This window comes from Gadus macrocephalus, chromosome 20, assembly GCF_031168955.1.
Source record: "Gadus macrocephalus chromosome 20, ASM3116895v1".
In the NCBI taxonomy this organism is placed as follows: domain Eukaryota; kingdom Metazoa; phylum Chordata; class Actinopteri; order Gadiformes; family Gadidae; genus Gadus; species Gadus macrocephalus.
The window spans coordinates 21,489,881-21,515,153 of NC_082401.1; the positions used below are offsets into that span (position 1 = coordinate 21,489,881).

The following is a 25,273-nucleotide window of genomic DNA, read 5'->3' on the forward strand; positions in this document are numbered from 1 at the left end:
CAATAAAAAATCATTTGCACAAGGCAAGCCGATGCCCTTCACCATGTTGATAAGAGAATTAAAATGAGAAGAATTATGGGACAAAAAAATCAAGGGATATTTAGCATAGAAAAAGAATTTGCGATTAATCGCGAGTTAACTATGACATTAATGCGATTAATCACGATTAAATATTTTAATCGCTTGACAGCTCTATCATCAATATAAACTGTCCAGCTTAGAGGAGATCCAACCAACTTACCCCCGCAGCACACAGGGGAGTTCTGTCGGGAGAGGACTGTACTGGTGGAGTGTAAACAAATATAAATAATGAAACAGCACCCTGAGGGATGCTCTCTATTATTCGCGCCCCCCCCCAAAAAAGTAAACATTTTTGTAAACATTGCTGTTTTCTCTCGATGCGTCGGCAGACCACCCCCCACTTGACCCGTGGGACCAGAAGGACAGCGAAACACACATCAAAGCCCTTTTCTACATATACAGAACACAGCAAAGGTAGACACACGTGAAACGCAGTGCAACAGATCCGAGGTCAGACCTCACAGACACACACACACACACACACACACGCTACAACTGACGAGCGGCTTTGACGACGAAGTCTGTCTCGGATGATTCGTCCGGATGAGCCTCACGTTCCAAGGACCAATCGACTGTCACCCCTCCCCTGATGGCGGTGGTGTTGGGGGCGGGGGGGGGGTTCGTGCCTCTACAGCAGCAGCCGCCTGGATTCTCTCTGTTGGCTTTCTCTCTGGCGGTAGTGGAAAAGGCTGGTGGTGTCCAGGTCCCCGGCGTAGCTGATGGCCTCGGCAAACAGCTTCACCACCTGAGGCGGGGCCAGACACACAACAGCCTCAGGGTTTTGTTTTTGAGTTGAGCTTCTCTGACGCTTTGCAAGGATTTGTTATTCGCCATCGTCTCGATGGCGACCACGGTGCCATGTTGCAGACGCAATAGAACGGAAAATGATAAGACAATCGCCACATTCCCAAACAGTATATGATCATAGATAACCAAGTCAAATGATGCAGGTTTAGTTTGAAGACATGATGGAACCAGCCTTACCAACCCTGGTTAGAGGAACCGGAGTACGTCTATAACTGTAAATTGCTCCAGAATTGAATTTAATAGTCAGTAGAATTCACGCTAGGCTGAGAAGGTCATGTTGAACTGCTATACCGGCCTACAACAATGCAATTTCCGATGTTTTACTTCCTTTGAGCTGTCAGTGACGTCAGTTTACAGTCAACAGAGGGAGAAGAAGAAAAACATTACAAGAAGGAAAACCACCAAGAATGATACAGATTCCAAAACATGCTCTGAAGTCCCTTCCCCCGTCTCGCTCCATAAACCTGGAAAGTCCCGCCAACTCTCTCACCACTAAACCCATGCAACTGAAAGTCCCAGCCCCTCTCTCGCCGCCAAAGCCATGTAACTGAATGTTCCGCCCTCTCTCACGTGCAATACATGCACATTGGAAGCACCCCGTCCCAGACGTCTGTGGTGACGGGGAAACGCCTGTTTACCTAACAGGCGTGGGGTACAGAGAGCATGCTGACCTGGTAGTTGGTGATGAGTGGCACACCGTGGTCCACTGCCATCCTGCGAATCAGGAAGTTGTCCTTCAGCAGGCGCGTGTTGTTATTGGGCAGGTTGACCACCAGGTCGATATGGCCCTCGTTGATCAGGCTGCACACACACACACACACACACACACACACACACACACACACACACACACACACACACACACACACACACACACACACACACACACACACACACACACACACACACACACACACACACACACACACACACACACAAATTTGGGTAGAGGTTAAGCAATATTCATTTTAGTGATGTGAGGGCTAAACCTAACACCTGCCAGACAAAATTGGGTTAATTCAGGCCTTCTGGCTGCAGCTACATGTCAATAAGAAGAACAGATATGGAGGACCTGGACCTCTGAATGATCACTCAAAATTAGAGGGCTGTGTGAGTGTCAAGTTAAACAAACACACCCCCCCCCCCCACACACACACACACACACACACACACGCACACACACACACACACACACACACACACACACACACACACACACACACACACACACACACACACACACACACACACACAGGTGAAGTATCAAGAATTACAAGTGTAATCCCTGTCAGGGATATGAGATGAGTGTTGTATGCTAATTAAATCACAGTAGCACGGACGTAGACATGATTGGCATGAATGCCACAGGCATTCATTCCTTGCTGTGAAACAATGTCCTTGCCATGTCCTTCCCATTGAACAATGCATTCAGGTGTTAAGTGTTTAAAAAAACATTAGCTACAGCTGATGCAACGGCCATCATTGCTGTGTGTGTGTGTGTGTGTGTGGATTATTTTGCTATTACATATTCTCGTTGGCGTTTTAATCCTTATTCCTCACCAACTCATTTCCAGACATATGCTCCAGATGGCTGTGTTTCAGTATGATCGTGGCTTGTTATGGAAACCTCGCCACCCTGCAAATTACAGGGTTTCTCTTCTGCAGGCCGCTTGCCATATATTATGTGTTACTGTTTTTTAAGTATGATGCGCATAAATGGAATGATTAAAATATGCCTCCAAAAAAGGGAATGAGATTTCCATGCTTATTGACAAAATAACAATTATGCTGATCAGAGGTAAGGCTGTTTACTGCTGTTGGATAAAGCAATGCTTTCTTTTTTTCTTTCTATAAACATTATTATTATATTTCTATTTTGGGGACAACAATGGACATGAAGTCTAACCTGAGTTGTTCTTTTTACACAATCAGTTCCATTGACAATGGACTGCCATTAGTCGTAGACCTCTTTTCCTTGCTGGTAAATCATTGTTGTGTATTCTGTCAGACACAATGTTTGATGGGCAAGACAAAACAGGTGCACACATGTATTTTGTAATCTCTTTGGCAGGTCTGTCGCTGGTTACTACAGCAACCTATTTGGATCAATCACTACATAACCATTAAAAGCCCAGCGTTAGAGTTAGTTTGCTGAACCACTCATCGCCACTATGCCAACTTCACTAATGGTTCTACATCAATCAGCCGTAGGAACTCACCTTGCCAACGTTTACAAACACACACACAGGTTCAAATCTGCTGCTAAACTGTTTAGCTTTCCCCTAATCTTCCAAAGCAAACGCAGAGTCCTGAAACTCATCGCAGTCCTGCCATGTTGGTTAATGAAATCAAGCCAGGCCAATGAATCCCTCCCCCAAAGGAGGACTCTGTCAGCCAGAAGGTTCTACCCTGCAGCACTGATAAGCAGAGTGCCCAGCGTGCCAAGATAAACTAACCGTGTGTGTGTGTGTGTGCGTGTGTGTGTTTGGGGGGGGGGGGGGGTTATTCTTCCACGTAGTAGTGTATGGTCGGACACAAACTGTGCTGTGGAGGCGTGTCTCAGGGGGCAGTGACTGAGGGTGAGTACGGGACCCTCACCTGATGATGCTGGGAAGACTGCTGTGCTCGTCGTCCTGGGAGGGCCAGGCCACGGGCGTGGCAGGCACGTCGTTGGCCCCCAGCCAGGCCGATGTGGCCTCTGTGGCGTACAGCTTAAGGACAGAGGGAACAAAGATAACTCTTCCGGGGGAAATAGATATTGTGCGATTGTTTACAGGTAGGGCTCAACAGATGGATGAGCATCCGGCAGATGTACTTTCCCCTCTTTCGATCAGTGTTCTGAGGGGCTTTATGCACAGGGGAGAAAGTCATGAATTTATTTGTTGAAGGAATAGACGAGGAATGCTGGGTGTTCGCTGTTAGACGCAGAGGTGTCTTCGGGTACGATTCAATGCTTACCTTGAAGCCCTCTTCTTTCAGATGATGTGCTGTGGCCAGGAAGTTGGGCCGGAACGAATGCTGCGAGCGAGAGGGAAAGACGGATGGGAGCGGATAAGGAAGTGAAAGTAAGACTTAATTAAAGACTACGGGCAAGTAAAAGAGCTGTCTCAGGAGTGATGTTGAACTAGTGGAATGTCCCATTCTCACAAAGTTCAGCAGAAATTGGCTCCATAATATCATGCTACGGTGCTAGCCACAATCTTGCATGTATCCCAACTCAATGCCAGCCGCCATAAGGAAATCACATGTTAAATCATCTTCCTATCCCACCTCATTAGACAATCCCAGTTAGAATGTAAATGTATTCTCTTTGACACGGTGTATGGGTTACAATGTTTGAAACCCGTTTTGGGTGAAATGTTTAAAAACAGTTTGAGTGTGGCCATTTTGTAGTCCTGCTTGTGAATAATTATTGTTTATTGAAACTCTAGTCTTCTCAATCTACATGTTCGAAGAAGTGTTGAGGAGTGAAGGAGGAGAGAGGGAGAGGCAGCCTAGGTGTGGCTCTGTTTAAGAGTTTTGCAATTCAGGTTTGGTTTATTCTGTATTTTGGTGACGTACAGTAGTAGTGAATTACAAACTATCATGGCTCAATACACTACTGTACGATGTGTGTGTGTGTGTCTGTGTGTGAATGCTTAGAGAGACCTCGGTTTGCTCGAAGAGCTGGGTGTTTGTCCGGGCAGCCAGGAGAAACTCTGTTGCATCTTATTGAAATTGGTTTTCATTGGGTATCAGAGAATCAGCCTAGCTGCTCTGTTCTGCACAAGCTGCGGCTTTCCCACCACTGTTTTTGTAGCAACTAACCATGCCACTCAACCATAATCTGGGTGGGATAGTGCTGGTGTTTGTAGTAATTGGTAAATAGTGATGTACAAAAGGAAGAGTGCCTATTTTCCACAAATATGTTTCTTCTCATTTTAGCAACCAAAGTATTTTTAGGGCTTTTACATCACAAAGTCACATCCCAACGACCGCCTTTGTTTTGGAAGCATTGGAATGTTAGTTATAATGTTGGTAGAAAGGCTTTTGTTACGTCATTGTTTATTAGTAAATCCTGAAATATTTTTTTATTATGAGAGACATTGTTGTGTTTGAAACTGTGAAATTTAAACATTACATTTTTATGCGTGACATGGTAAAACAGTTTCTATTGGCGTCAGTCCCACTGTGTACACACTGTGTATGTTTCATGTCAGATAAGCTACCGTTCAAAATACCTCTGTATTCTGTAAGATATGCAGCTTTCGATCCATGCTCTGGCTGGCAGAGCAAAGCCATGACATTTGAGCTTCTCTAACAATACTTTGGGATCGATTACACCCAATGCCGCGCTGAAATCTAACAGTACTGCTCCCACCGCTTTCTTTTGATCAATTTGTTTACTCCAATCATCTGTCAGATTGAAGTACTTAACGCTCCTCTGTGAGCGTAGTCAGTTTGAAATGAACAGAATACACTCAAGACTGTATGCCTCAAAGATGGTAAACACATTTTGCTCGCTAAATGATGTTCGCTGTAAAATGTGTTTTGACGTTTACTCTTGAGATGGAAAAAATAACAGTTAGATTGTATTTTTTCTTTTTGCTACATTATGTACGATATAATTGGATCAAAATCCACAATGATATTCGATCCGAATACCGACAGCCAGATGATCAAAGGCCACTCACTACCACCTTATGCTGGTCCATTGCCTGTGACCTTTTAAGATGTAGGTATTTTCTCTCAAAATATGCAAGATTTATATATCCAACCGACCAGCTTGTTGCAATCCTCCAGATTGTTGTTTGTTTTTATATAATAAATACTTTCCCATCAACAGCTTTATAAGGTGGTTGAATACATTCTGTTTGTAAAAGGAGCATCAGTAAACAGCGCATTGGGTAGGCGTGAGGCAGCAACACATTCTTTACGGGCAGTGCATTTCTGTCTAGATGTTGGAATCTCAAACGCTGAGCTGAAAGTGAGTTTTAAAGAAGGAATACTCCCCCAGAAGACTACTTCAGCCCTGATATAGCCTCAACATTAATCTAAAAGATCTGCAAGACTGATCTGCAGTATCCCCATATAGTGGTACATTTGTGATTAGTGTGTGAATGTAATTTTCTTGCAACATTGGGACCCAATATGCTCTTCAAAGCACAATTTTTATATGTCAAGAAGCCGAGAGAGCCATGCTCTTGTGGGATCCGTTTGCTAAAGTCATGGCCAGATTCAACTTGGTTCTAGCAACTACAGATATTTCAACTTTTTCATGAAAAATAAAACTTTCAGAGGACTTGTCTGCTGTTCTTAAATGGGAACGAAATTTGAAATTTCTCACAAATGAGAAATGAAAGGCAAAGAAAGATTACTTAGCAACATGCAGAACGTGACGAGACATATTTTTGTGTTCTTACAACAGTCCTGCACAACACACATACTTTAATTTCGTCAAGGTTGTCTGTCGAGAAAAGGCAGACTATGCATCCTCATTCAAGATTACACAATACAAAAGTACAGAAGCCTCAGCTTCTGTACTGTCAGCTTAGCGAGAGTAATGGGGTGAAAACGGTGTCTTCAGGAGTACATGTTGCAGTGAAAGGTGCGATGCTTTGAGAAGTCGGATTTAGAAGTTATAAAAGTAAGTATGGTCTCCGGAGGAAGAAACTGAAAATATGAATTTTTCGGCATACAAGAGTAAACAGGGAATGGAAAAAGTTGTGTGAAACACAGAACCTATTCTGAGAACACTCGTACAAAGTTATTTGTGGGCCCTCTCTATCAACTGATTGGCGTGGCCGTGGACTTACCTGAATGCCGATCAGAATTCCCTTTTGAGGCAGCTTAAAACCTGTAGAGAGCATGGCCTTCAGGAAGGCAGAATAAATGTTTGGTCCAAAACAGGCTACCTATAACGAGACAAACACACACACACACACACATATACACATTAGCTGCACACAAAAACAAGTGTGCCACACAAATGTTTACCTTGGCCGTCTCCATCGAACTTCAGGAAGTACAAACAAAAAAATAAGAGAGCGAAGAAGAAGCGATACGTGTGTGTGTGTGTGCGTGCGTGCGTGCGTGCGTGCGTGCGTGCGTGCGTGCGTGCGTGCGTGCGTGTGTGTTTCCAAATATGCTCACTTCTCCGGTGGAGGCCATCTCACAGCGGAGCACAGGGTCTGCATCCCTCAGACGAGGCCACGAGAACATTGGGGCCTGGCAAGGGGGCGGAAGATAAACAGAATATGGATTATTTATTTAAAGATGGAGGCGTAGGGGTTACACATTCACCAGATGTTTCACACTTTTTGCATGGAAAAAAGACCCCTCAGAAAGGTATAAACATTGTGGCAGATTGGCCTCATTTTCAAATAAACTGTTGGTCTATTGTTGTGCACGTTCAGCATCATGACAGCAGCTGCTCCGTTTGAAACACTTGTTGATTGTGGGCAAAGAGCCCCGTCTTTTGCTTCAGCGATGCCCGGATGCACGGGAGTGCTGCCTGGAAGGTGGCAATCACAGGTGATGCAAATCATCCTGCATTGTGATACTATAGCTTATAGTCTGGGACAGTAATTTTCTCGTGGCTACATGAATCATAAGGCAGTCAATGCGTATGACGTCTATGAAATGGTTCGCTTTAAATTGACCATCAAATATGTATAGCTTATGTCAGCCATCTCCTGGGACCCCACAGTGATATAAAGCAACCCAAAGTGGTACCCCGGCCCCGCGGTTGGGTACCGCTGGGCTAGGGGCCACTTGAGGGTAAATTATTTCCACCGAAAGAGGGAACAACGAGGCTGCCACCGAGGGCTGAGACAAAGCCAGCATTAAAAACACCCCACAAATAACAGAGAGAGTGCACGACGCCTACGGCAGCGTGTTGGGATATGAAAAATATGGAGCAAAATGGTTTGAGTTAAATGATGCATAGAGGGTCATAAAAAACGTATACATCCTTATTTTATTCAAGCAATATTGTTTGTTTATTTTCCCTTTACACACCCACCTCAATATGCAAATGGATAACACAGCCTCCCCCATTTCTATAGCAGACATAACCGAAAGGTAGCCACTAGCCGAGTGAGGTAGGAGAGAATGATAACAAACAAGACACAAGCACAAATACGTCAAACCTTGACATTTCAAACAAACTAGTATGCATTTTATTTATTTGCACACATTATATTTGTATAGCATTGCAGGGTTGTAATTTTTGCTCAACTCTTTAAGAAATAAGGTTGATTTTATGATGCGGAAATTCCCAATCCTTATTATGCGTGTGCCCCGACATGGCCTGTGGGCTTTGGGCTTAATGCAGCCACAACAAGTCCAGGAGGAAGCAGAGGGAGACTCACTGACCGAAAGCTTTTGCAAAATTGGCATTAATGGCAACCCTTGAGACACACAAACCTTTTTTCAAGCAGTAGCCTTTTTCGTTTGAAGCACTCATCGGCTATATCCTCTTCCTCACTCAAAAATTAAATTTTTGTCCAGTTTTGTTTTTTTTCCAGTTTTACAACTGGCAATGCTGTGGTTGCCTTAGCAGCTTATAATACACAAATAAATAAATATATATATAGATATACTGTATTTATTACTGTGTTTACTGTAGATAAATATACTTTACACACATACATATAATTCATAGTGTAATCAATGCGGGAGTGTACAGGTATACACAAACGAGCCAAATACACTCCCCCTGTCCCATGCGATGACTGCCCACTCTGAATAAGCATTAAGATAGAGATGTGGAAATGTCACAACATGAACAATGTTATCTTGGCGCTCCAGACAAGCTCGCCTGGAAAATGGCAGTAAATAAAGTGAGACGTCTCTGTGAGATGTTTCTTTTCTTCTCGCTAGGGAGGTTTGTCAGATATAAAAAAAAAAAACGACATGATACATGTCTCCATGTCTCTATGTGTTTTTCACACTGGGTGGGGAAATGAATGAAAATCTGTATGCATTATCCCCATCCAGCGAGCATTTTGAACCAAGATGGCCGCTCCGAGAATAAGGCTTATACCAGGGCATGGCTAATGGAACCGTTTGCCTTTGGAGGGAGCGTTTTCCTATGGCTTTCTCTTCATGTATGTCAGGGCTAACCACCACTGATCTGCCACCAAATCAACCCCCTTGCCACATACACACAAACACACACAAAATCGTCAACAGACACTGAACCCAGGGACGTGGATAACGGTTGTGCTGGTGTTGCTGTACATCTGTATACATAAGCCAGAAATTGCACAAAGGGGACTTGTTAGTGGCTAGACATCACTGTGCAGTGACTATGGATTGAGGCATGGTTGAGGAACGGATCAGTTTTGGTTCTTCCCGGGGAGCCGCTGAGCTGTGCGGGATTGCCCGGGCCCTGTATGCTACCGAGGAGCCCCAAGCTGCAACAGGAGGCCTTGTTTGAACAGGCTTAGTCCTGGCATTGAGGGATTTGGGCATTGCAGAACCCTATTTTAAAGAAGAATAAGACTGAAGGGAGAAAGTTGCCAACAACGGGACAAATAAAAAGTGGTGGCAAACCGACACGAGAGATAGGAAGAGGACAAAAACAAAAAATATCTTCATTTTCTGAATAAACTATATTTATTTAATCGTCAGAAAGAAATGGGATTGTAACAAGCAGCAACAATCCATCATAAATATATGGCCTGTTAAGGCCTTTGAGACTGTACTTGTGATTAAGGGCTGTACAAATAAAATTGAATTGAACCAACTTAAATCAAGTACAAAGGCAGAAATGGCTGCTGTCAACTGTCGGAAAGACTTCATTGAAAAACAATGGTTCCCCTCCAAAAAAATCGAGCAACCAACAGGAATAAAGGGGGAGCCACAACACACATCATCCAAAAGCGTGAATTGTTAATGATTAGTTTGAGGTGGCAGATCCTTTCATTGACTCAGGAGTAAACTCTGGCAAATGTTCTCCTGAGCCCGGTGTCGGGGAAATATTTGCCTCTCCTCGTTTAATATTCACCGCCAGAGTGCAGGGCAGAAATTGAAAACTTCAACTGAGCGGGCGGGGGGGATTATGCCTGCGCGATTGCCTCTCGACTGCGGCCATTGTCAGTGTGCTGCCGTTGTAATTAGAGGGAGAAATGACTTTCGGAAGGGAAATCGCTTCTGGAACAGCTGGGCGATATGCACACTCCTCCCACACACACACACACACACCCAACCTGAGAGGTGAGCGCCAGGCCTGGCTGTTATCGCCCCCTCTGTTTCCACTGCAATGCGCCTATCTGCAGGGATGAAGCCGTAATTGCTGCCTTCTGTTACGCGACCTGACACCGTTTCCTTATAATGATGTCTTGCTGGTAGGGCTCTCCTCATGGTGGGTCTCTGCCACCACGCCGCCACATTCAGCCTACTGAATGACGCCCGACCGGGACTCCGTTATTAACATGAAGGCGGGTGACAAGTGGCGATTACCTTTTTAAAAATTGCCTAAGATCTCTCTTTGGTCTGTTTCCAGGCAAACCTGAGCTAAAAGAGGATCTATCCTTGGACTGTGGCTGGGCACGCGAGTGAGAAGCTTGCTCGACTTGAAATTGTTTCGAAAAGCGTGCCACATAACGGTGGTAGCACGCACCCCAGCAGAAATCAGGCTGAACAGAGTAATGGGCGTGGGGGGGGCCTCCAGTCTCTGAACACAATTATTCTGTTTCACTAAAACGCTTACACTTTCACACACACGCTGCATAACAATGGCTCATAAATGTGTGGGCGGGCGCCCGTCTTGATTTGATAACTAGCCTTATTTTGTAGAACTGCCGTTTTCTCATACATGTAAAACACACAAAAAACTCAACAGAGGTACCGATGGCAGTGTGTGACAGCTCTCTTGTAACACCAGCGGACATCACGTTAATAAAAACTAATATTGGATTTTACGGGGAAATTCAAGAGCCAATTCCTTTTTACCACTCACACCAATCACGGCCTCGCGGTTTAACAGCCCATCGCTCACCTTGATGCCCACGTAGTCGACAGGAATGATGGGGTTCTCTAGCGAGGGCAGGCTGGCCTCATCCAGCGGCTCGCCGACCATCACCTTGGTGGCGGCGTTGATGAAGTCCACGCCGATGGTCTTGGACACGAAGGGGAAGGAGCGCGAGGCCCGGAGGTTACACTCAATAACCTGCGGGGTCGACAAGCGGGGAAGACGCGCTAAATACACACTTCATTCATAAAATACACTTCCAGCCCATACAGACGTATTCAGTGTCAGAAGCGTTAAAACAAGACAAATCAACGTCAATCGTGTTCAAACACACATGGGCAACATCTACGAATCAAAGTGCAATATTAAAACATGAATGCCACAGATCAAGGGAATGCCACAGATCAAAGTGATCAATGGGTAGGATATGACAGGTGGGGTACCGTTACTTACCATGACGTCATTGCCTTTCACCAGGAACTGGGTGTTAAAGGGTCCTGAGATCTCAAAGGCCTGAGCGATTTTCCGAGTGGAATTCTTCACCTGATGACAAGAAGAAAAACACACACTAAACCCAACTGCTAAACATACTCAACATCTGAGTCTACAAGTGTCTACGAAATAACAACTGTATGCTGCAGGGGAACTGATTAATTTCTAGCTTGGGAATATGAACTGTGTCTGTGATGTTTGATATTGAATGTGTGAGTTGTGTTCATACCTTTTCCAGCGCCCCCTGGCTGATGCTCTGAGTGGGCAGCATCAGGGTGGCGTCGCCTGAATGCACGCCAGCATCCTCCACGTGCTCTGTGATGGCGTGGACCAGAACCTGGAACAGTCAGCAGTCACACACAGACCCTTACAGTCAGATACTATTTCCATTCTTAAACATGAATAGGTGAAATGACTGCCTTTTTTACAAGAGTGAGGTTTGAGTAAGATTTTGTTAGTGTGTGTGTGTGTGTGTGTGTGTGTGTGTGTATATGTGTGTGTGCAGCGTGTCATTTGCACATTTAAACCGCTGCTCCATTCATCAGCACTGTTCCGCCTAAAATCATCTCACTCATCCAAAAACCACACACACAGCAACACACACACATGCAGGCACGCACACACGCAAAGTACCACTCCAGGACTAACAGAAATTGTTGCCTGTACGTGAATTTAATGTCAAAGAAAAAACATTACCAGGCCATTCCACATTATTATTAACAAGAAAAAGGAGAGGTACTACTCGAAGGCTCTATTCATTCTGAATTTAAAGGGCCTAAGTGTAGAATTTTTTCACGTAAAAATCCCTCTAAATTGGCAATTCTCGAAGAGGTTGCCACATTACTTAAATAATGTCTTTCCCCGTCTCACTCTGTTGCACAAAACATCCTGTTTGCTTGTTTCAATTATATTTTAAAAGGGCGGATTCGCCTTGAAAAAGGAAGGAAGTTAAGTCCTATCGAGGATGATGGCAAAAATGAAAATGTCTGTTACGGGGTGGCCCTTCTTATGGGTTAACTGCCCTGGATAACTGCACTGGGCCCCTGAGGGTCCTCAGGGGCCCATGATTGCTGACAACTCTTCTACACTAGAAAGAAGGTCAAAGATAACCACACAGTCCTCACATTCCTGTTTCACCAAGCGTCTTGTAGGTATATGTAGTAGTTAACAAGTGGATCATTTCATACTACACATACTATTATAATTAGAGCTGTCAAGAAATTAAAATATTTAATCGTGATTAATCGCATTAATGTCATAGTTAACTCACGATTAATCGCAAATTATTTTTCTATGCTAAATATCCCTTGATTTTTTTGTCCCATAATTCTTCTCATTTTAATTCTCTTATCAACATGGTGAAGTGCATCGGCTTGCCTTGTGCAAATGATTTTTTATTGATAACAACATTGGCATATCAAAACAGGACGATACAAAAAAAGAGCCTATAGTGCAATTAAAGGACTGCTTTGAACAAATGTCATTTGAACATAGCAGTCAGGCTACTGCTTCTTTGTTTTGAGCCAAAGAAAAAGAAAAAAAAAAATGTTTTTTTTTTCTTTTTTTTATAAAATAATTGTGTTAATCGCGCGATAAATTTCTTAACGCCGTTAAAATTGGTTTGCGTTAACGCCGTTAATAACGCGTTTAACTGACAGCTCTAATTATAATAATTTGAAACTCAGGACAACACAAAGCTAAGCCAAGATACAAGATAAAGAATCAAGGAAAAAGCATGAATTTTCGAGACCCCCATGAAACAATTCTTTAGGCAATCTAATAAGAGAGCTACGTCACGTTGATTCGAGCCTCGTCTCCCTGGTATCGGTTTCATTCTTTCTACCCCCCTCGTCAGGTCTGTCAAGGGCCTAATGTCTTTTGACTGGAGATGAAGGAAAGTGTCCTGCTCTCGTGGTGAACCGCAGGGAGAGTGAGTGTGTCTGCCGCTTCGCCTTCATACACACAGCAAAATAACAGACGACGGGGGACACGGCAGAGCTACAAAGCAGGGAGGGCTGGGGCTGGAAATGTGATGGATCGCTGTGAGAAGGTGGAATTAAATGGAATTGGAGACACATTTTTCTGAGCTGTTTTTCTGAGTTGTGCAACACACGGCTGCTGGTGGAGGAAAGATGTATAACCGCAATAAATGGGCTCTTTAGCTACAAGATAAATGCTCTTTAACTATGGTAAATGATGAGCAAACAGTTTTCTGCATGCTGAGGGGTTTCAGCCTACGCCTGATGGATACATTTAGAGGGAATAAGGGTTATATATTGGACCACACTTCTGCAAAACCACGATATACAGAGGAGCCCGTGCCACATATATCATATCATGGTATCTCTAGTTTGCTGTAATATTACTTTTTATTCCTTGGTTGGTTTTTATATCTGTCTCTGTCTGCATTGTATCATTGGGTCTTCATTTTTTGTCAGCGTTTTGTTTATTTGATATGTTTCTATCTAATTGCATCTACTATTCATATATTTTTACCTATTTTGTATGTTTCTATGTAAATGATGAGTGGAACCACAAATGGGTTGTCTGCGCCAATGCCTGAATTTTGAAAATGTAACTCACGTATCTTGTTTACTTTTAATGTTTGTCTAAAAAAACACGATTAAGTGAGTATGAAATTCCGATAAAATCAAGGGGGAAAAAAGGCAGGCAGTGAAAGATCAATACGCTGCTTTCATACAAGAAACGTTCATTCGACATAGATTACTGTACTTCTTACTTTCTATGCCATCTCATCATTGTTGGTCGTTCGGTCAATCGTGTAAAAGTAATCAATGCCCTTCTATGAAGGGACTCATTGTAACTCCCTGGTCTGTGGCTTGAAACATAAGGTACGCTCTCATCTCGATTCCCCCCCAGCATGCACTAGATAGGCCTCTCACTGCTGCCCACTGCAATCCTACGGCTATTTACTTCTTCCATCACATCCCTGTTTCAAGAATGGCTTTCGTTTAGCGTTTTTCTGACCACTTTTACAGTTTTGTCCTGTTTGACGCTGACCAATCAAAAAGCAACCGAATAATAAACCAGGCTTTGTTTGAGGTTAAATCAATCGGGTCTACACACCAGCCGCTTTCTTAGTTCTGATGCCTGGCTATGTTCTGAACACCCGACATCAGAGTGTCCAACGCTTTGCTCATCATGTGTGGACCGCTTCAGCGATCATGTGCCATGGGCAACCAATGGGAATTAAGGCTTGCAAACAGCCTTTGTGTTTGCTAATCATTGACATTTAAAATGATACCCAGAAGCTTTGCTGATGCTTCAGTAAGCTACAGCACTAACGTTTCCAGGAACCCTATTTAAGGGTGATCCACTATAGCTAGTCATCATATACCTGAGACGAGGCAGTGCCAGCTAACAGTCAACTGTGCAGGTCTTACCTTGCCCGCTTTCGCCACTGCGTCCACCTCGACTTCTCTGGCACCAATGATGAACTTGGTGATGACCACTGGATGCTCCTGGGGGACAGTGGCCAAGACACAGAAACATCTTAACAACAGCACATACAAGAATACCGAACGCCAGCCCCCCCGGGTTTAGGGTTCGGACAGAACTGGATAAACGAGGGCAAAGAAACAGACATAATGACACGCCCAAAAAAGGGAAAGACCTCATGAACAAATGGTAATACTCTAGATACTTTCTTAACAGAGATTAGTTTGATGTACTGTGCTCAGTACATTCAACTTTTAATTAGGGTAAAATAATCAATCAGGTCTTTTTATGCGATAAACCAAACAAGTTGGAACAAAAAATGACTTATTCTGGACAAAAATAATATATAAGGAATAGGCTCTGTATTCCAAAAGAGCCCACATCACAGCTTTTGCTGTTTTGTTATGCAATTCATATAATGATATTGATCAAATATATTATGCAGCCTCGGCTGTCCACAAAATCTGGAATACACACTTGCACACACACCCCCCCCCCACACACCCCCCCACCCCCCCCCACCCCCCCACACCCCCCCACCCCCCCACACACACACACACACACACACACACACACACACACACACACACACACACACACACACACACACACACACACACACACACACACACACACACACACACAGGGGCTAGTAACGCAGCTCACCTGGGACACCTGAGAGGCTTCTTCCAGGAAGCGCTTCATCTCTTCCTCTCCATAAGCCACATTCATGGCAGAGCCGCTGTGAAAACAGAGCAGCACTGTTTGTTTCCCATCCAGAGAGATAGAAAGGAAGACGCATCCGTCTGCTGCATCATTATAAGGGACATGCTACATATTTTATAACATAGCTGAGAATGTGAAATGAGAGGCAGAGGGAGAAATAAAAGGAAAGAGAGGCTGAATGAATTAATGGAGATTAAATTGATATATTTAGGTCCGCAGACACCACAGTCTTTTTAGTATTCAAAACAGCACATTTCAGCACATTATTATATGTTGTTGTTTTCGGTTTTAGATTGCCTGGCCCTCCACCTGTTAAAGGGAGGTTAGGAGAGACGAGGACATAGCGAGACTAGAGAGAAAATGGAAAGGACAGAGGCTGGGTGAGACAGTGAGCAGACAGGCAAAGAGGAAGAGGGACGAGGCGAGGGGCTAAGGGGCTTGTACATCCGAATGCAACTTGGGATTCTCCGTTGGCGGTAGTCCGCAATGTTGAGAAGAATCAAGAGAGTTGTCGTACTATAATCCCTTAAATCAAAGTAAATAAACAATAACCTAGGCTAATGAAAACGTTATTTTGCTTATATTCATGATTAATTACTAAATAATGACCAAAGTACCATTACTACCAACATAACTAACATTCCATCTGTCCTATGCATCCAAAATAGCAGCCACCATTGCAACGCTGCGATGTAAAAGCCCTATAAAGACACCACGGGGAGCTCATCATCACCATCGTTTACACTAAAGCATTAGCTCACGCAATAATGTCTAGATTTATTTTACATATGATATTTGCATTCCCTCTGGAATGATTACAAATACCATTTAAAGTTCAACAGTGCTCAAATAATCATATGCATTTGTGGGATTCCCAAGGTGGTGTGTTCGGTAAGTCCAGAGAGTCTAGCAATGCATTTGCTAGACTTACCCATTGCTAATGTATCGGTCGAGAAAATGTTTTTATTTAAACCTGGAAATGAGCAATGCGGGGTGTTCATAGGTTTTGGGGTTCTATTTCTGCGTACAAAGACTGCAGGAAATAAAACACTCAAAACCCATTAGCTTGGATGTCAAGATGAGAAGATCTAAAAGGCTCTGATGCTGGGACACGATAAGAGAGTTCACACTAGCCTGAGGGCATGGTATCAGCACCGATGAGATGGGGGAGAGGATCAAGGCGGGGAGAGAGTCGGGCGTAGGAGAGGAGGAAGAAAAATGAAAAGAATGGAGGGATATAGAACAGAATCCGTACAGAGGGAAGGGAAGGAGAGGAGTGGAGAGGGGAGAGTATGGAGTAGGGGAGGAAACGAGGAGAGAAAACTATGGAGAGAAAGAAAACTGGAATGAGTACAAAGGAGAGAAGAAGAGGAGGAGAAGAAAGCAGGGACTAGGAGAGGAGAGAAGAGCCGGAGAAGAGAGTAGGGATTAGGAGAGCAGAGGAGAGGGGAGGCGACGGGAGGCGATGAGAAGAAGGAGACGAGATAAGCAAGACGAGAAGAGAGGAGAGGAGAGGAGAGGAGAGGAAAGGAGAGGAAAGGAGAGGAAAGGAGACGAGACAAGAAGAGAGGAGAGGAAACCATGGAGGGAAAGAGATTGGAGTCAGTATGGAGAGGAGAGGAACAGAAAATGATTCAGGGCTGAGCAGGGGAGAGGCCGAGAGGAGAATGATGAGGAACTAAGAGGAGACAACATCATAGAACACTTGAGAATGAGGACATATGGGAGGAGTGAGAGAAAGAGTGGAATGATACGGAGAGAACAGAGAAGAGAACCGAAAATAAACAACTAGAGGACTCGACACTGAAGAGAGCAATATGCCGCGTTTCCACTGCAGGGTGCGGAACGGACCGGATCGCAAAGGTGCGGTAGGGAGGGGGCGGTATAGCCCAGCTCAGTTCCGAGGTCGCGTTTCCACTGCCGACAGTAACCTTTGTGGTAGGCCGGATGTCGATCGCCGCGGCAGCTACGTAAACATCGTAAAAAACGTCTTCCTCCCCAAGAATGCAGACGAACGTCTCCACCTCCTTGTTCGCCCAAGCAAGCGTTTTACACGACAAGTTAATTGTAAAGAATAATACCTCGAGGCTACTGTTCGTTTGTTTTTATCCCCGCGTCACCCGGAAGTGACGATTCTGTCGACCAATCAACGGAGGGGGGGTGTAGCTAGAATTTCACGGGACCCTTTCAGGCGTCTCGTCTCGTTTGCGGTACCCCAACGGAGGAGTCCCGAGAACGGGGCCGGAACGGGTACGGCAAAGTCCGGGTCACGCCCACTTTTGGCGGTGGAAACGCGACCCGACCCGCACCTTTGCGATCCGATCCGTTCCGCACCCTGCAGTGGAAACGCGCCAATAGAGAGATGAAGAAAAAAAACGCTTGCATCCACAAATGCGCTGAGAGTAGGGCACTCAAAGGAATAGGACAAATGCCGTCCTTATGTATGAACAGAGTATGAACAGAAAGTGTGTTTTGGAGAATATTTGAGGTGGCTTTTGAGCAGTTACCTGAGAACGTAGGAAGGTCTTAGGAGACATGGGTAGCCCACCTTGTTGGCAAAGGAAATGGCATCTTCCTGCAGGGGCAGAGAGGAAGAGTGGGGTCTGAGGCGGGGCTGCATGCCAGGGGCAGACTCATTCAGTACAGGCACACGACGACTAGGTCACCTTATTAATACGGAACAAGCTTCGTCCTTGGTTTCATGCTCAGCACTATCGCAAGCAAGAACAGAGGGTGTGGAAGGACGAGGGGACTTCAGTGTGTTTAATATGAAATAGTAAAGGCATGCTTTGGAATTTGAATGGAGAATATGAATATAGAATAGGCACTGGCTGCAGAGTACTGCCTCTGCTCTTTTCCCACCAAGGAATTAAATCTTCATCTCATGTTTAAGAAAAAGTAATCACAGGGATTTCATTGGATAACCAGAGAAGTTTTCTGAGGGTGGCAAATTGTAATTATTTTTGTGGTTTATCAAAAGAACCCTCAAAGACAAATGTTCACCTTATGTCCATATTTATTAATCCAACCAGAGGGGTGGGATTAATTGTTCCCTTAGAATGGCAGTAAAAGAAAATGAGTTTGTGCGTCTGTCTGGGTGGATTGAAGGTGTATTTACACTGGACTATAGTTTTATCTATTGACCTGCTCGCATTTTGAAACCAACTCCTTCATCCCTTTTTTCTAGGCTTTTGTGTTGGTAAATAATTAGCCCATTCTGACTTGACGATATCAAGAGGAAGAGTTAAAGGTCAGGATGTCACACATAATTTCACACTAATCACCCTTATTTATGTGTTCATTAATTGTCTTTCCAAGCTGCTTATGGTGCAAGAGCCACTGGTGGATGTCTTAACGGCCACTGAGTCAGAAGGGCATTCTGCCTTAGTAAGCAGTACCGAAACACTTGGACTGAGATAACAGCCCGGTCACGGAAAGCCATTCCATTCTACAACCCCTTGAATTAAAAAGAGGGTCTCCAACGTGGTGTTCGAGTACAAGATAAAACTTTAATACATTTCATTTCTTTTCACAGGGGGGATGTGGACTCAGTGAATGACATCCCACACACACCCCTTCCCCGTTATCGCCAGGTTCTTTCTTTGAACCTATTCATGTTCTAAGTTCTCCATCTCTTCCCTTCATCACTCCTTCACTCTCCTTATTATCTAAGTCTCTTTCTGGAGACATTGTGCTGCGTCACCAGTGTGTCTCATCTTAGCCCATTAAAATAAAGAGGCAGTGAGCTCCAGAGAAGCCCGCCTGCAGAGCCAGCAGGCCCCCTGATGCAAGCACACGGTCATGTCTGCCCTACACAGTAGTTCCCTCCACTCCCCCCGACCCGTCTAGGCCCGGGGGGCCACGGTCAGCCCTAATGGAAGAGGCACATCAAAACAACCGTTGCCAACACACACAGGCACTGCAGAAGCTTCAGCGGGGGCAGCAGAGGTACTGCGAACATGACAAAAATAACTCGAGGTATCCACAGAGGGAGTGAGCTGTACATGCTGTACACGTTGTCCGTAGGTACGCAGGAAAACTGCACTTTAGTTTGGCTGTGGGTCTCCTTGCTGTATGGTAGCTGAAGTTATGACTGAAAATGATTGGCAGTGTAACTTGCACAAGGACATTCATAACATTCACTATACCATTTATCCTTGCTAACTCCATTTTATAGTGTAAACGGAAAGGGGTTATGATTTCTCTGTGTCAGTTTGCAAATAAGAATGCATCTACCAATACAACATATACTGTATACTTGTCACCAGCAGGGCGCCTATGTCTGTTGGATTCATACATCTGGGGTTCATCTCATTTGATTGGCCTCTGGAGAAGCTCATAAAGATAACTGATAAAAACTAAAAATCTGAAGAAAACTTAAAAAGTTAACACGGCCAGCTGCTTCGGATCCTAACTTTAGGATGTGTTTTTTACCCACGGGACAACCACACATTTTACGGGTTTGGTTAATTAATTGAAGGGCTACATATAGAATTCTTTGTCCGATGTATTATAGCTGTATTTCCGTGTGATTATTGTAAATAAACCTGCCATCATTCTGTATCTTAAACAAAATGTACTCAGTCGTTCAATCAACCAAGAGCATAGGTTACCTTCGCCATCTTCGCTGCGAGTCATTAGGATGACTGGCGGAAGAGGCCAGACTAACCAACACACACGCTGCACAGGGCAACAGTGCTTCGACACGGCTCTGTGGGGGCCCTCACCAGGGAGCTGAGAGCCCTCCAGGGCGCCTGTGCGATGCCGAGGTCGTCCAGGATGCTGGAGAAGACGGAGCGCTCCTCAGCCCGGTCGATCTGCAGGGGGCTGGTGCCCAGGATGTTCACCCCGTTCTGGTGCAGCGGCACAGCCAGGTTGTTGGGGATCTGGCCCCCCACCGACACGATGCTGCCCGAGCAGCCCTGGAGGGGGGGGGAGGGAGAGAGAGAGAGACAGAGACAGAGACAGAGACAGAGAGAGAGAGAGAGAGAGAGAGAGAGAGAGAGAGAGAGAGAGAGAGACAGAGAGAGAGACAGAGAGAGAGAGAGAGAGAGAGAGAGAGAGACAGAGAGAGAGACAGAGACAGAGACAGAGACAGAGACAGAGAGAGAGAGAGAGAGAGACAGAGACAGAGACAGAGACAGAGAGAGAGAGAGAGAGAGAGAGAGAGAGAGAGACAGAGACAGAGAGAGAGAGAGAGAGAGAGAGAGAGAGAGAGAGAGAGAGAGACAGAGAGAGAGACAGAGACAGAGACAGAGACAGAGAGAGAGAGAGAGAGAGACAGAGACAGAGACAGAGACAGAGAGAGAGAGAGAGGAGGGAATGAATGACAAATAATAGGAGGGATTGCCAAAGGTATGGAAAAGAGATCAGGTTCAACCTCATCACGATGAGGTTGAATGCAAAACACAACCAACCTCTGCCTAACCTAATACTTTGCACTCAGAATAGATTATAAATCATCTTACAGCTGATGTTGGTCATTCCTTGGCAATACGAGTGATTTTGCGTGTGTGTTGGTGCTTGTGTGTGTGTGCAAGCGGGCAGGTGAAAGTTCTCTGTAATGGAAACTCTACGTGCCCCTCTTCCATCCTGCTTGATCCAGGGTGGATGCCGTTTCCATGGCAACTACAGGTTGCACCTCTTCATTATTCATGGGCCCCTGTCCCGGGTTTATCTCCCTGCACTAATGCTGGGTTTGCGCACGCACGCACGCACGCACGCGCGCGCGCGCACGCACGCACGCACGCACGCACGCACGCACGCACACACACACACACACACACACACACACACACACACACACACACACACACACACACACACACACACACACACACACACACACACACACACACACACACACACACACACACACACACACAGCATGCAAGGGATGGTGTTTGTGGGGGGGGGGGGGCAGATATGTTATCCTAGTGAACAAACACGAAATCAAACTCTGATCCTATTGCCACTTCTACTAGATTACATTTCCTCTGGAAAGGGAAAGTCAATTGGCATTAGCCCATGATCACAGAAAGAACATGGGATCAGTTGCACAAAGAGCCATGCACACACCTGATAGCGCTGGGGGATAAAGCCTATATACAAAGCCTCAGGCACGTGACGTCTTAGCAAACTTTCAGTGGGCAAGATGCGCCCACACACATCTCAAAGGCTGACAGACTTATTTTGAGTTGAAAGCCATTACCAATTTATCGAACTCAAAAACTGCATTTTGAAAATGTCTAGTTTGCCAATTGTTTCAAAAAAGAATAAAGGTAAACGTATTGAGTGTTACTAGGGTTGCCGCGGTGTGGACTTTGAAAACTATAGGTCAACCGCCATCTTCTCCGTCAACTCTCCTCTCACACTCGGTGACAGCGGCTGGCAGCGCGCCAATTCTCGGCGTCTTATAACGTTCTATATATAATAGTATAATATAATTTTATATATCATAATATCACGGCCAAAAGCTCTGCGCGCCTCCGGATGGCCGTAGCGCGGGGAGCTCACGTAGGGATTGGGCTTTGCGGGGTTTGTTTACCGTCGTTGCTATGGTTACCGGTCTTGTAAGGAAGCACGTCAATTCTCGGCGAGACTCCGCACAGAGCAGAACTGTGGCCTATTCTACGCATTTTAATTTTCTTAATTATAATTATATTATTAATTTTTACTGAATTTGTTTTTTATTACTGAAAGAAAACAAAAAGAAAACTGTGTTGCCGGTGTGCAACACCGAGTAATCGGTGTGTTACATATATCAAGTGTTACATATATCAACAATTGCTTGGCCTCAAGCAAGTACAATTCTATATGTTCTTTTGGACCGTTCCTAAATGGCAAATTTAAAATGTAGTTAACTTTTATTTCTGTACAGTTCAACTCTCACAGAATCGTTCAGTTTAGGACGCACTCACCCATCTGGCCCATAGGCCATCTGTACCGTGCCCTAGTCCGTTTCACACCTGTACAGTGCTCAATTACGATTGCCGTGCCGTGACGAACGTTGGATTTTTGTTCAAAAACTCAACTTCACTATCGCACCAACGTGAACCGCTTGCCGCCATGTTTTGGGAAAGAAGGGTCGCATGGACTCCACGCCATCCAGCTCAGGTTGCGTAGCCGTGCGTGTACGCGTGTCGGCTCATTAGCATCTGTACCGTGGCCTGAGCACCTCTCCCAAGTGTGCTCAGGTCACGGATTTGAAGTGGACTTGAGTACGGTTGGCGTGCTCACACTAGCCAAACAACCTAGACTTGAGATGGCCTAGTGTGAGTGCGCCCTTAGAGATATACAAGTTTAAATAAATACAGGAGTCACCAACAAGGACATTTGACAATGCATTGATGCATCATCCTTGCGTGCGTAAGCAGAGTCACTGTTTTTCTAGGGGAGATGAATGGACTGTCCGTCCAGTGCTCTGCAGGAATGCTATGGTAAATGACTCCCTCTTGGAAAGTTTCCTCGCAGTAGTACTGTATCGGTAAGCACATTCAAAGCAAATCCTAATAGTGGCGAAGAATGACTCTTCATTAAAACACTAATACACATGGTCACTGGGGCTCCACTTCAAATGCTGCTCGGCGTCACCATCACTGCGTATGTTCCCCCGGGGAGTGTCACAAACAAGGATGTCATAACTTAGGAGGAGTGATAGTGGTGAGTTGATGCTAGTGTTCGAGAAGGATCAGTTGGGTGTTGGTGTGTGTCTGAATGTTTGTCTGTGTCATTTTGTTTGTGTGTGTGGATGTGCGTGTGCGTGTGTGTGTGTGTTGCTGTGCGTGTGCGTGTGTGCGTGTGTTGCTGTGCGTTGCTGTGCGTGTGCGTTGCTGTGCGTGTGCGTTGCTGTGCGTGTGCGTTGCTGTGCGTGTGCGTTGCTGTGCGTGTGCGTTGCTGTGCGTGTGCGTGTGCGTTGCTGTGCGTGTGCGCGTGTGTGCGTGTCAGTGGGTGCCTGTGTGTTGCTGTGTGCATGTGTGTTGCTGTGTGTTTGTGTGCATGTGTGTTGCTGTGTGTTTGTGTGCATGTGTGCAGATGTGTGGGTAATAAGTCGGTATGTGTGTGTGTGTGTGTGTGTCTGCCTGCATGCATGTGTGTGCCCGCTCTCACCTCTTGTTGTGTGATGTCCAGGACACGCTCCAGGGTGAGTTCCTCAAAGTAGAGGCGGTCACACTCATCAAAGTCGGTGCTGACCGTCTCCGGGTTATGGTTCACCACCACAGTCTTCTTGCCCATCTGCCGCAAGGCCCGGATGCTAGACACCGCGCACCAATCAAACTCTACACTGCTGCCTGGTTGGGGGCAACACAAAAAGGACCTTATAAGGCGTTCCTTCCACAAAGGTTCGAATACAGAGAAAAGCACACGATTGCTATTCAAAAGAGGTGTATGAAAGATAGAGGTATTGGAATCGGAGGAGCACGCAAGCAGACTTGAACACAACGACAAGCGCAGGATTTTCTATCAGGAATTGAATAAGCAATGTAAAGAAATCAATTTGAGGATGTTTTATAAGAGTCAGTAAACAAGCTGGCATTTGCCAAATGCAATTAAAGGTTATTACAGGTTGAACTGCCAGATAAATTAATGTGCGTCTATCACATTTTAACCGCAAGCGGTGACTTTATGGGGATTTTTGAACCATGATCTTAAATCGCTCGGGATTAGTCTTACACTCAAGCAAACATTCATGCTCCGAACACAAATTGAGGTTTTGGAGAAATACAATAAAAGTAATCAAGAATGACTTTTGGTGTTGCTTGGAAACCATTCAGTCATCGTAAGATAAGTAATAAAGCTTTTCTGACAGCAACATTTTGACATTTGAGAGTCCTCTTTTGTGTTTTTGAATAACAAATGTACCACGGGCAATATAACAATAGTAGTTTTAAGAGTTGGTTCCTTCACTCTTAACAGTGTGTTTTCCTAGCGAGTTTTCCAAGAGTAATGCATTCATTGTTATGTATAGCATATAGATTGCTAATTTGCTATAATGCAGAATATCCACAGAATGTCTCAATAAACCATGATAGACAGTGAAACAAGCCCTTACCGATATGGTAGGGCCCACAGCCAAGCACCATCACACCCCGGTCTTCGAAGGACAAGTCATGCTCCTGTTGAATGTTTACCATGAAAAACATTGTTTTGACGCCCAGTGTTTAGATCACATCAAATAAAGCATGAAGCATAGCATACATTAAATATATAATATTGTAAAATAGGATAAAAAAATGAATCAATGTTAATTGTGTGAAGCAATATTGAACATTTAACAGGTAGGATCTTTGTCATGAGTGTACATAATCATTGGTGTTTGGAGTGTATATCGCACACACACACACACACACACACACACACACACACACACACACACACACACACACACACACACACACACACACACACACACACACACACACACACACACACACACACACACACACACACACACACACACACCTCTCCGTGGTAGGTGCAGTAAAGATAGTTGGTCATGGTAGGATATTCTGCTGCCAGAGTATCAATCTACAAAGGAAGGGAAAGAGGATATTAATAATTCAATCAGTAAAACAAACTGTTTACCTGCATCCTTAAGTTCATTACTAGGGCACTAATTCTTCTACTCCTGGCCAGTGTTTATTTGACTCGTAAGTTCTCCAAAGCTGAACATTAGTATGGCGTATAATACAATATTGTGATTGCGATTATTCATTGCGATGAGCAGATTATCGATATTCTGTGGAGCTA

At 44.8% G+C, this 25,273-nt stretch overlaps 1 protein-coding gene across 1 annotated transcript in view; it reads right to left on the minus strand.

The window, feature by feature from the left end:
* Positions 1 to 370: 370 nt before the first annotated feature.
* The window catches only part of cps1 (carbamoyl-phosphate synthase 1, mitochondrial), a 54,095-nt gene continuing 29,192 nt past the window's right edge, over positions 371 to 25,273 (minus strand). The window contains exons 23-38 of the mRNA XM_060040067.1: positions 24,986 to 25,051; positions 24,576 to 24,639; positions 23,633 to 23,814; positions 20,251 to 20,445; positions 18,031 to 18,098; positions 15,464 to 15,539; positions 14,743 to 14,820; positions 11,568 to 11,675; positions 11,300 to 11,389; positions 10,874 to 11,044; positions 7,021 to 7,095; positions 6,684 to 6,782; positions 3,847 to 3,906; positions 3,487 to 3,599; positions 1,560 to 1,689; positions 371 to 826 (exon numbers count right to left, since the gene is read on the minus strand). Coding sequence (XP_059896050.1) covers positions 710 to 826; positions 1,560 to 1,689; positions 3,487 to 3,599; positions 3,847 to 3,906; positions 6,684 to 6,782; positions 7,021 to 7,095; positions 10,874 to 11,044; positions 11,300 to 11,389; positions 11,568 to 11,675; positions 14,743 to 14,820; positions 15,464 to 15,539; positions 18,031 to 18,098; positions 20,251 to 20,445; positions 23,633 to 23,814; positions 24,576 to 24,639; positions 24,986 to 25,051 — 1,692 coding nt within the window. The 3' untranslated portion in view covers positions 371 to 709. The remainder of the gene's footprint in view (positions 827 to 1,559; positions 1,690 to 3,486; positions 3,600 to 3,846; positions 3,907 to 6,683; positions 6,783 to 7,020; positions 7,096 to 10,873; positions 11,045 to 11,299; positions 11,390 to 11,567; positions 11,676 to 14,742; positions 14,821 to 15,463; positions 15,540 to 18,030; positions 18,099 to 20,250; positions 20,446 to 23,632; positions 23,815 to 24,575; positions 24,640 to 24,985; positions 25,052 to 25,273) is intronic.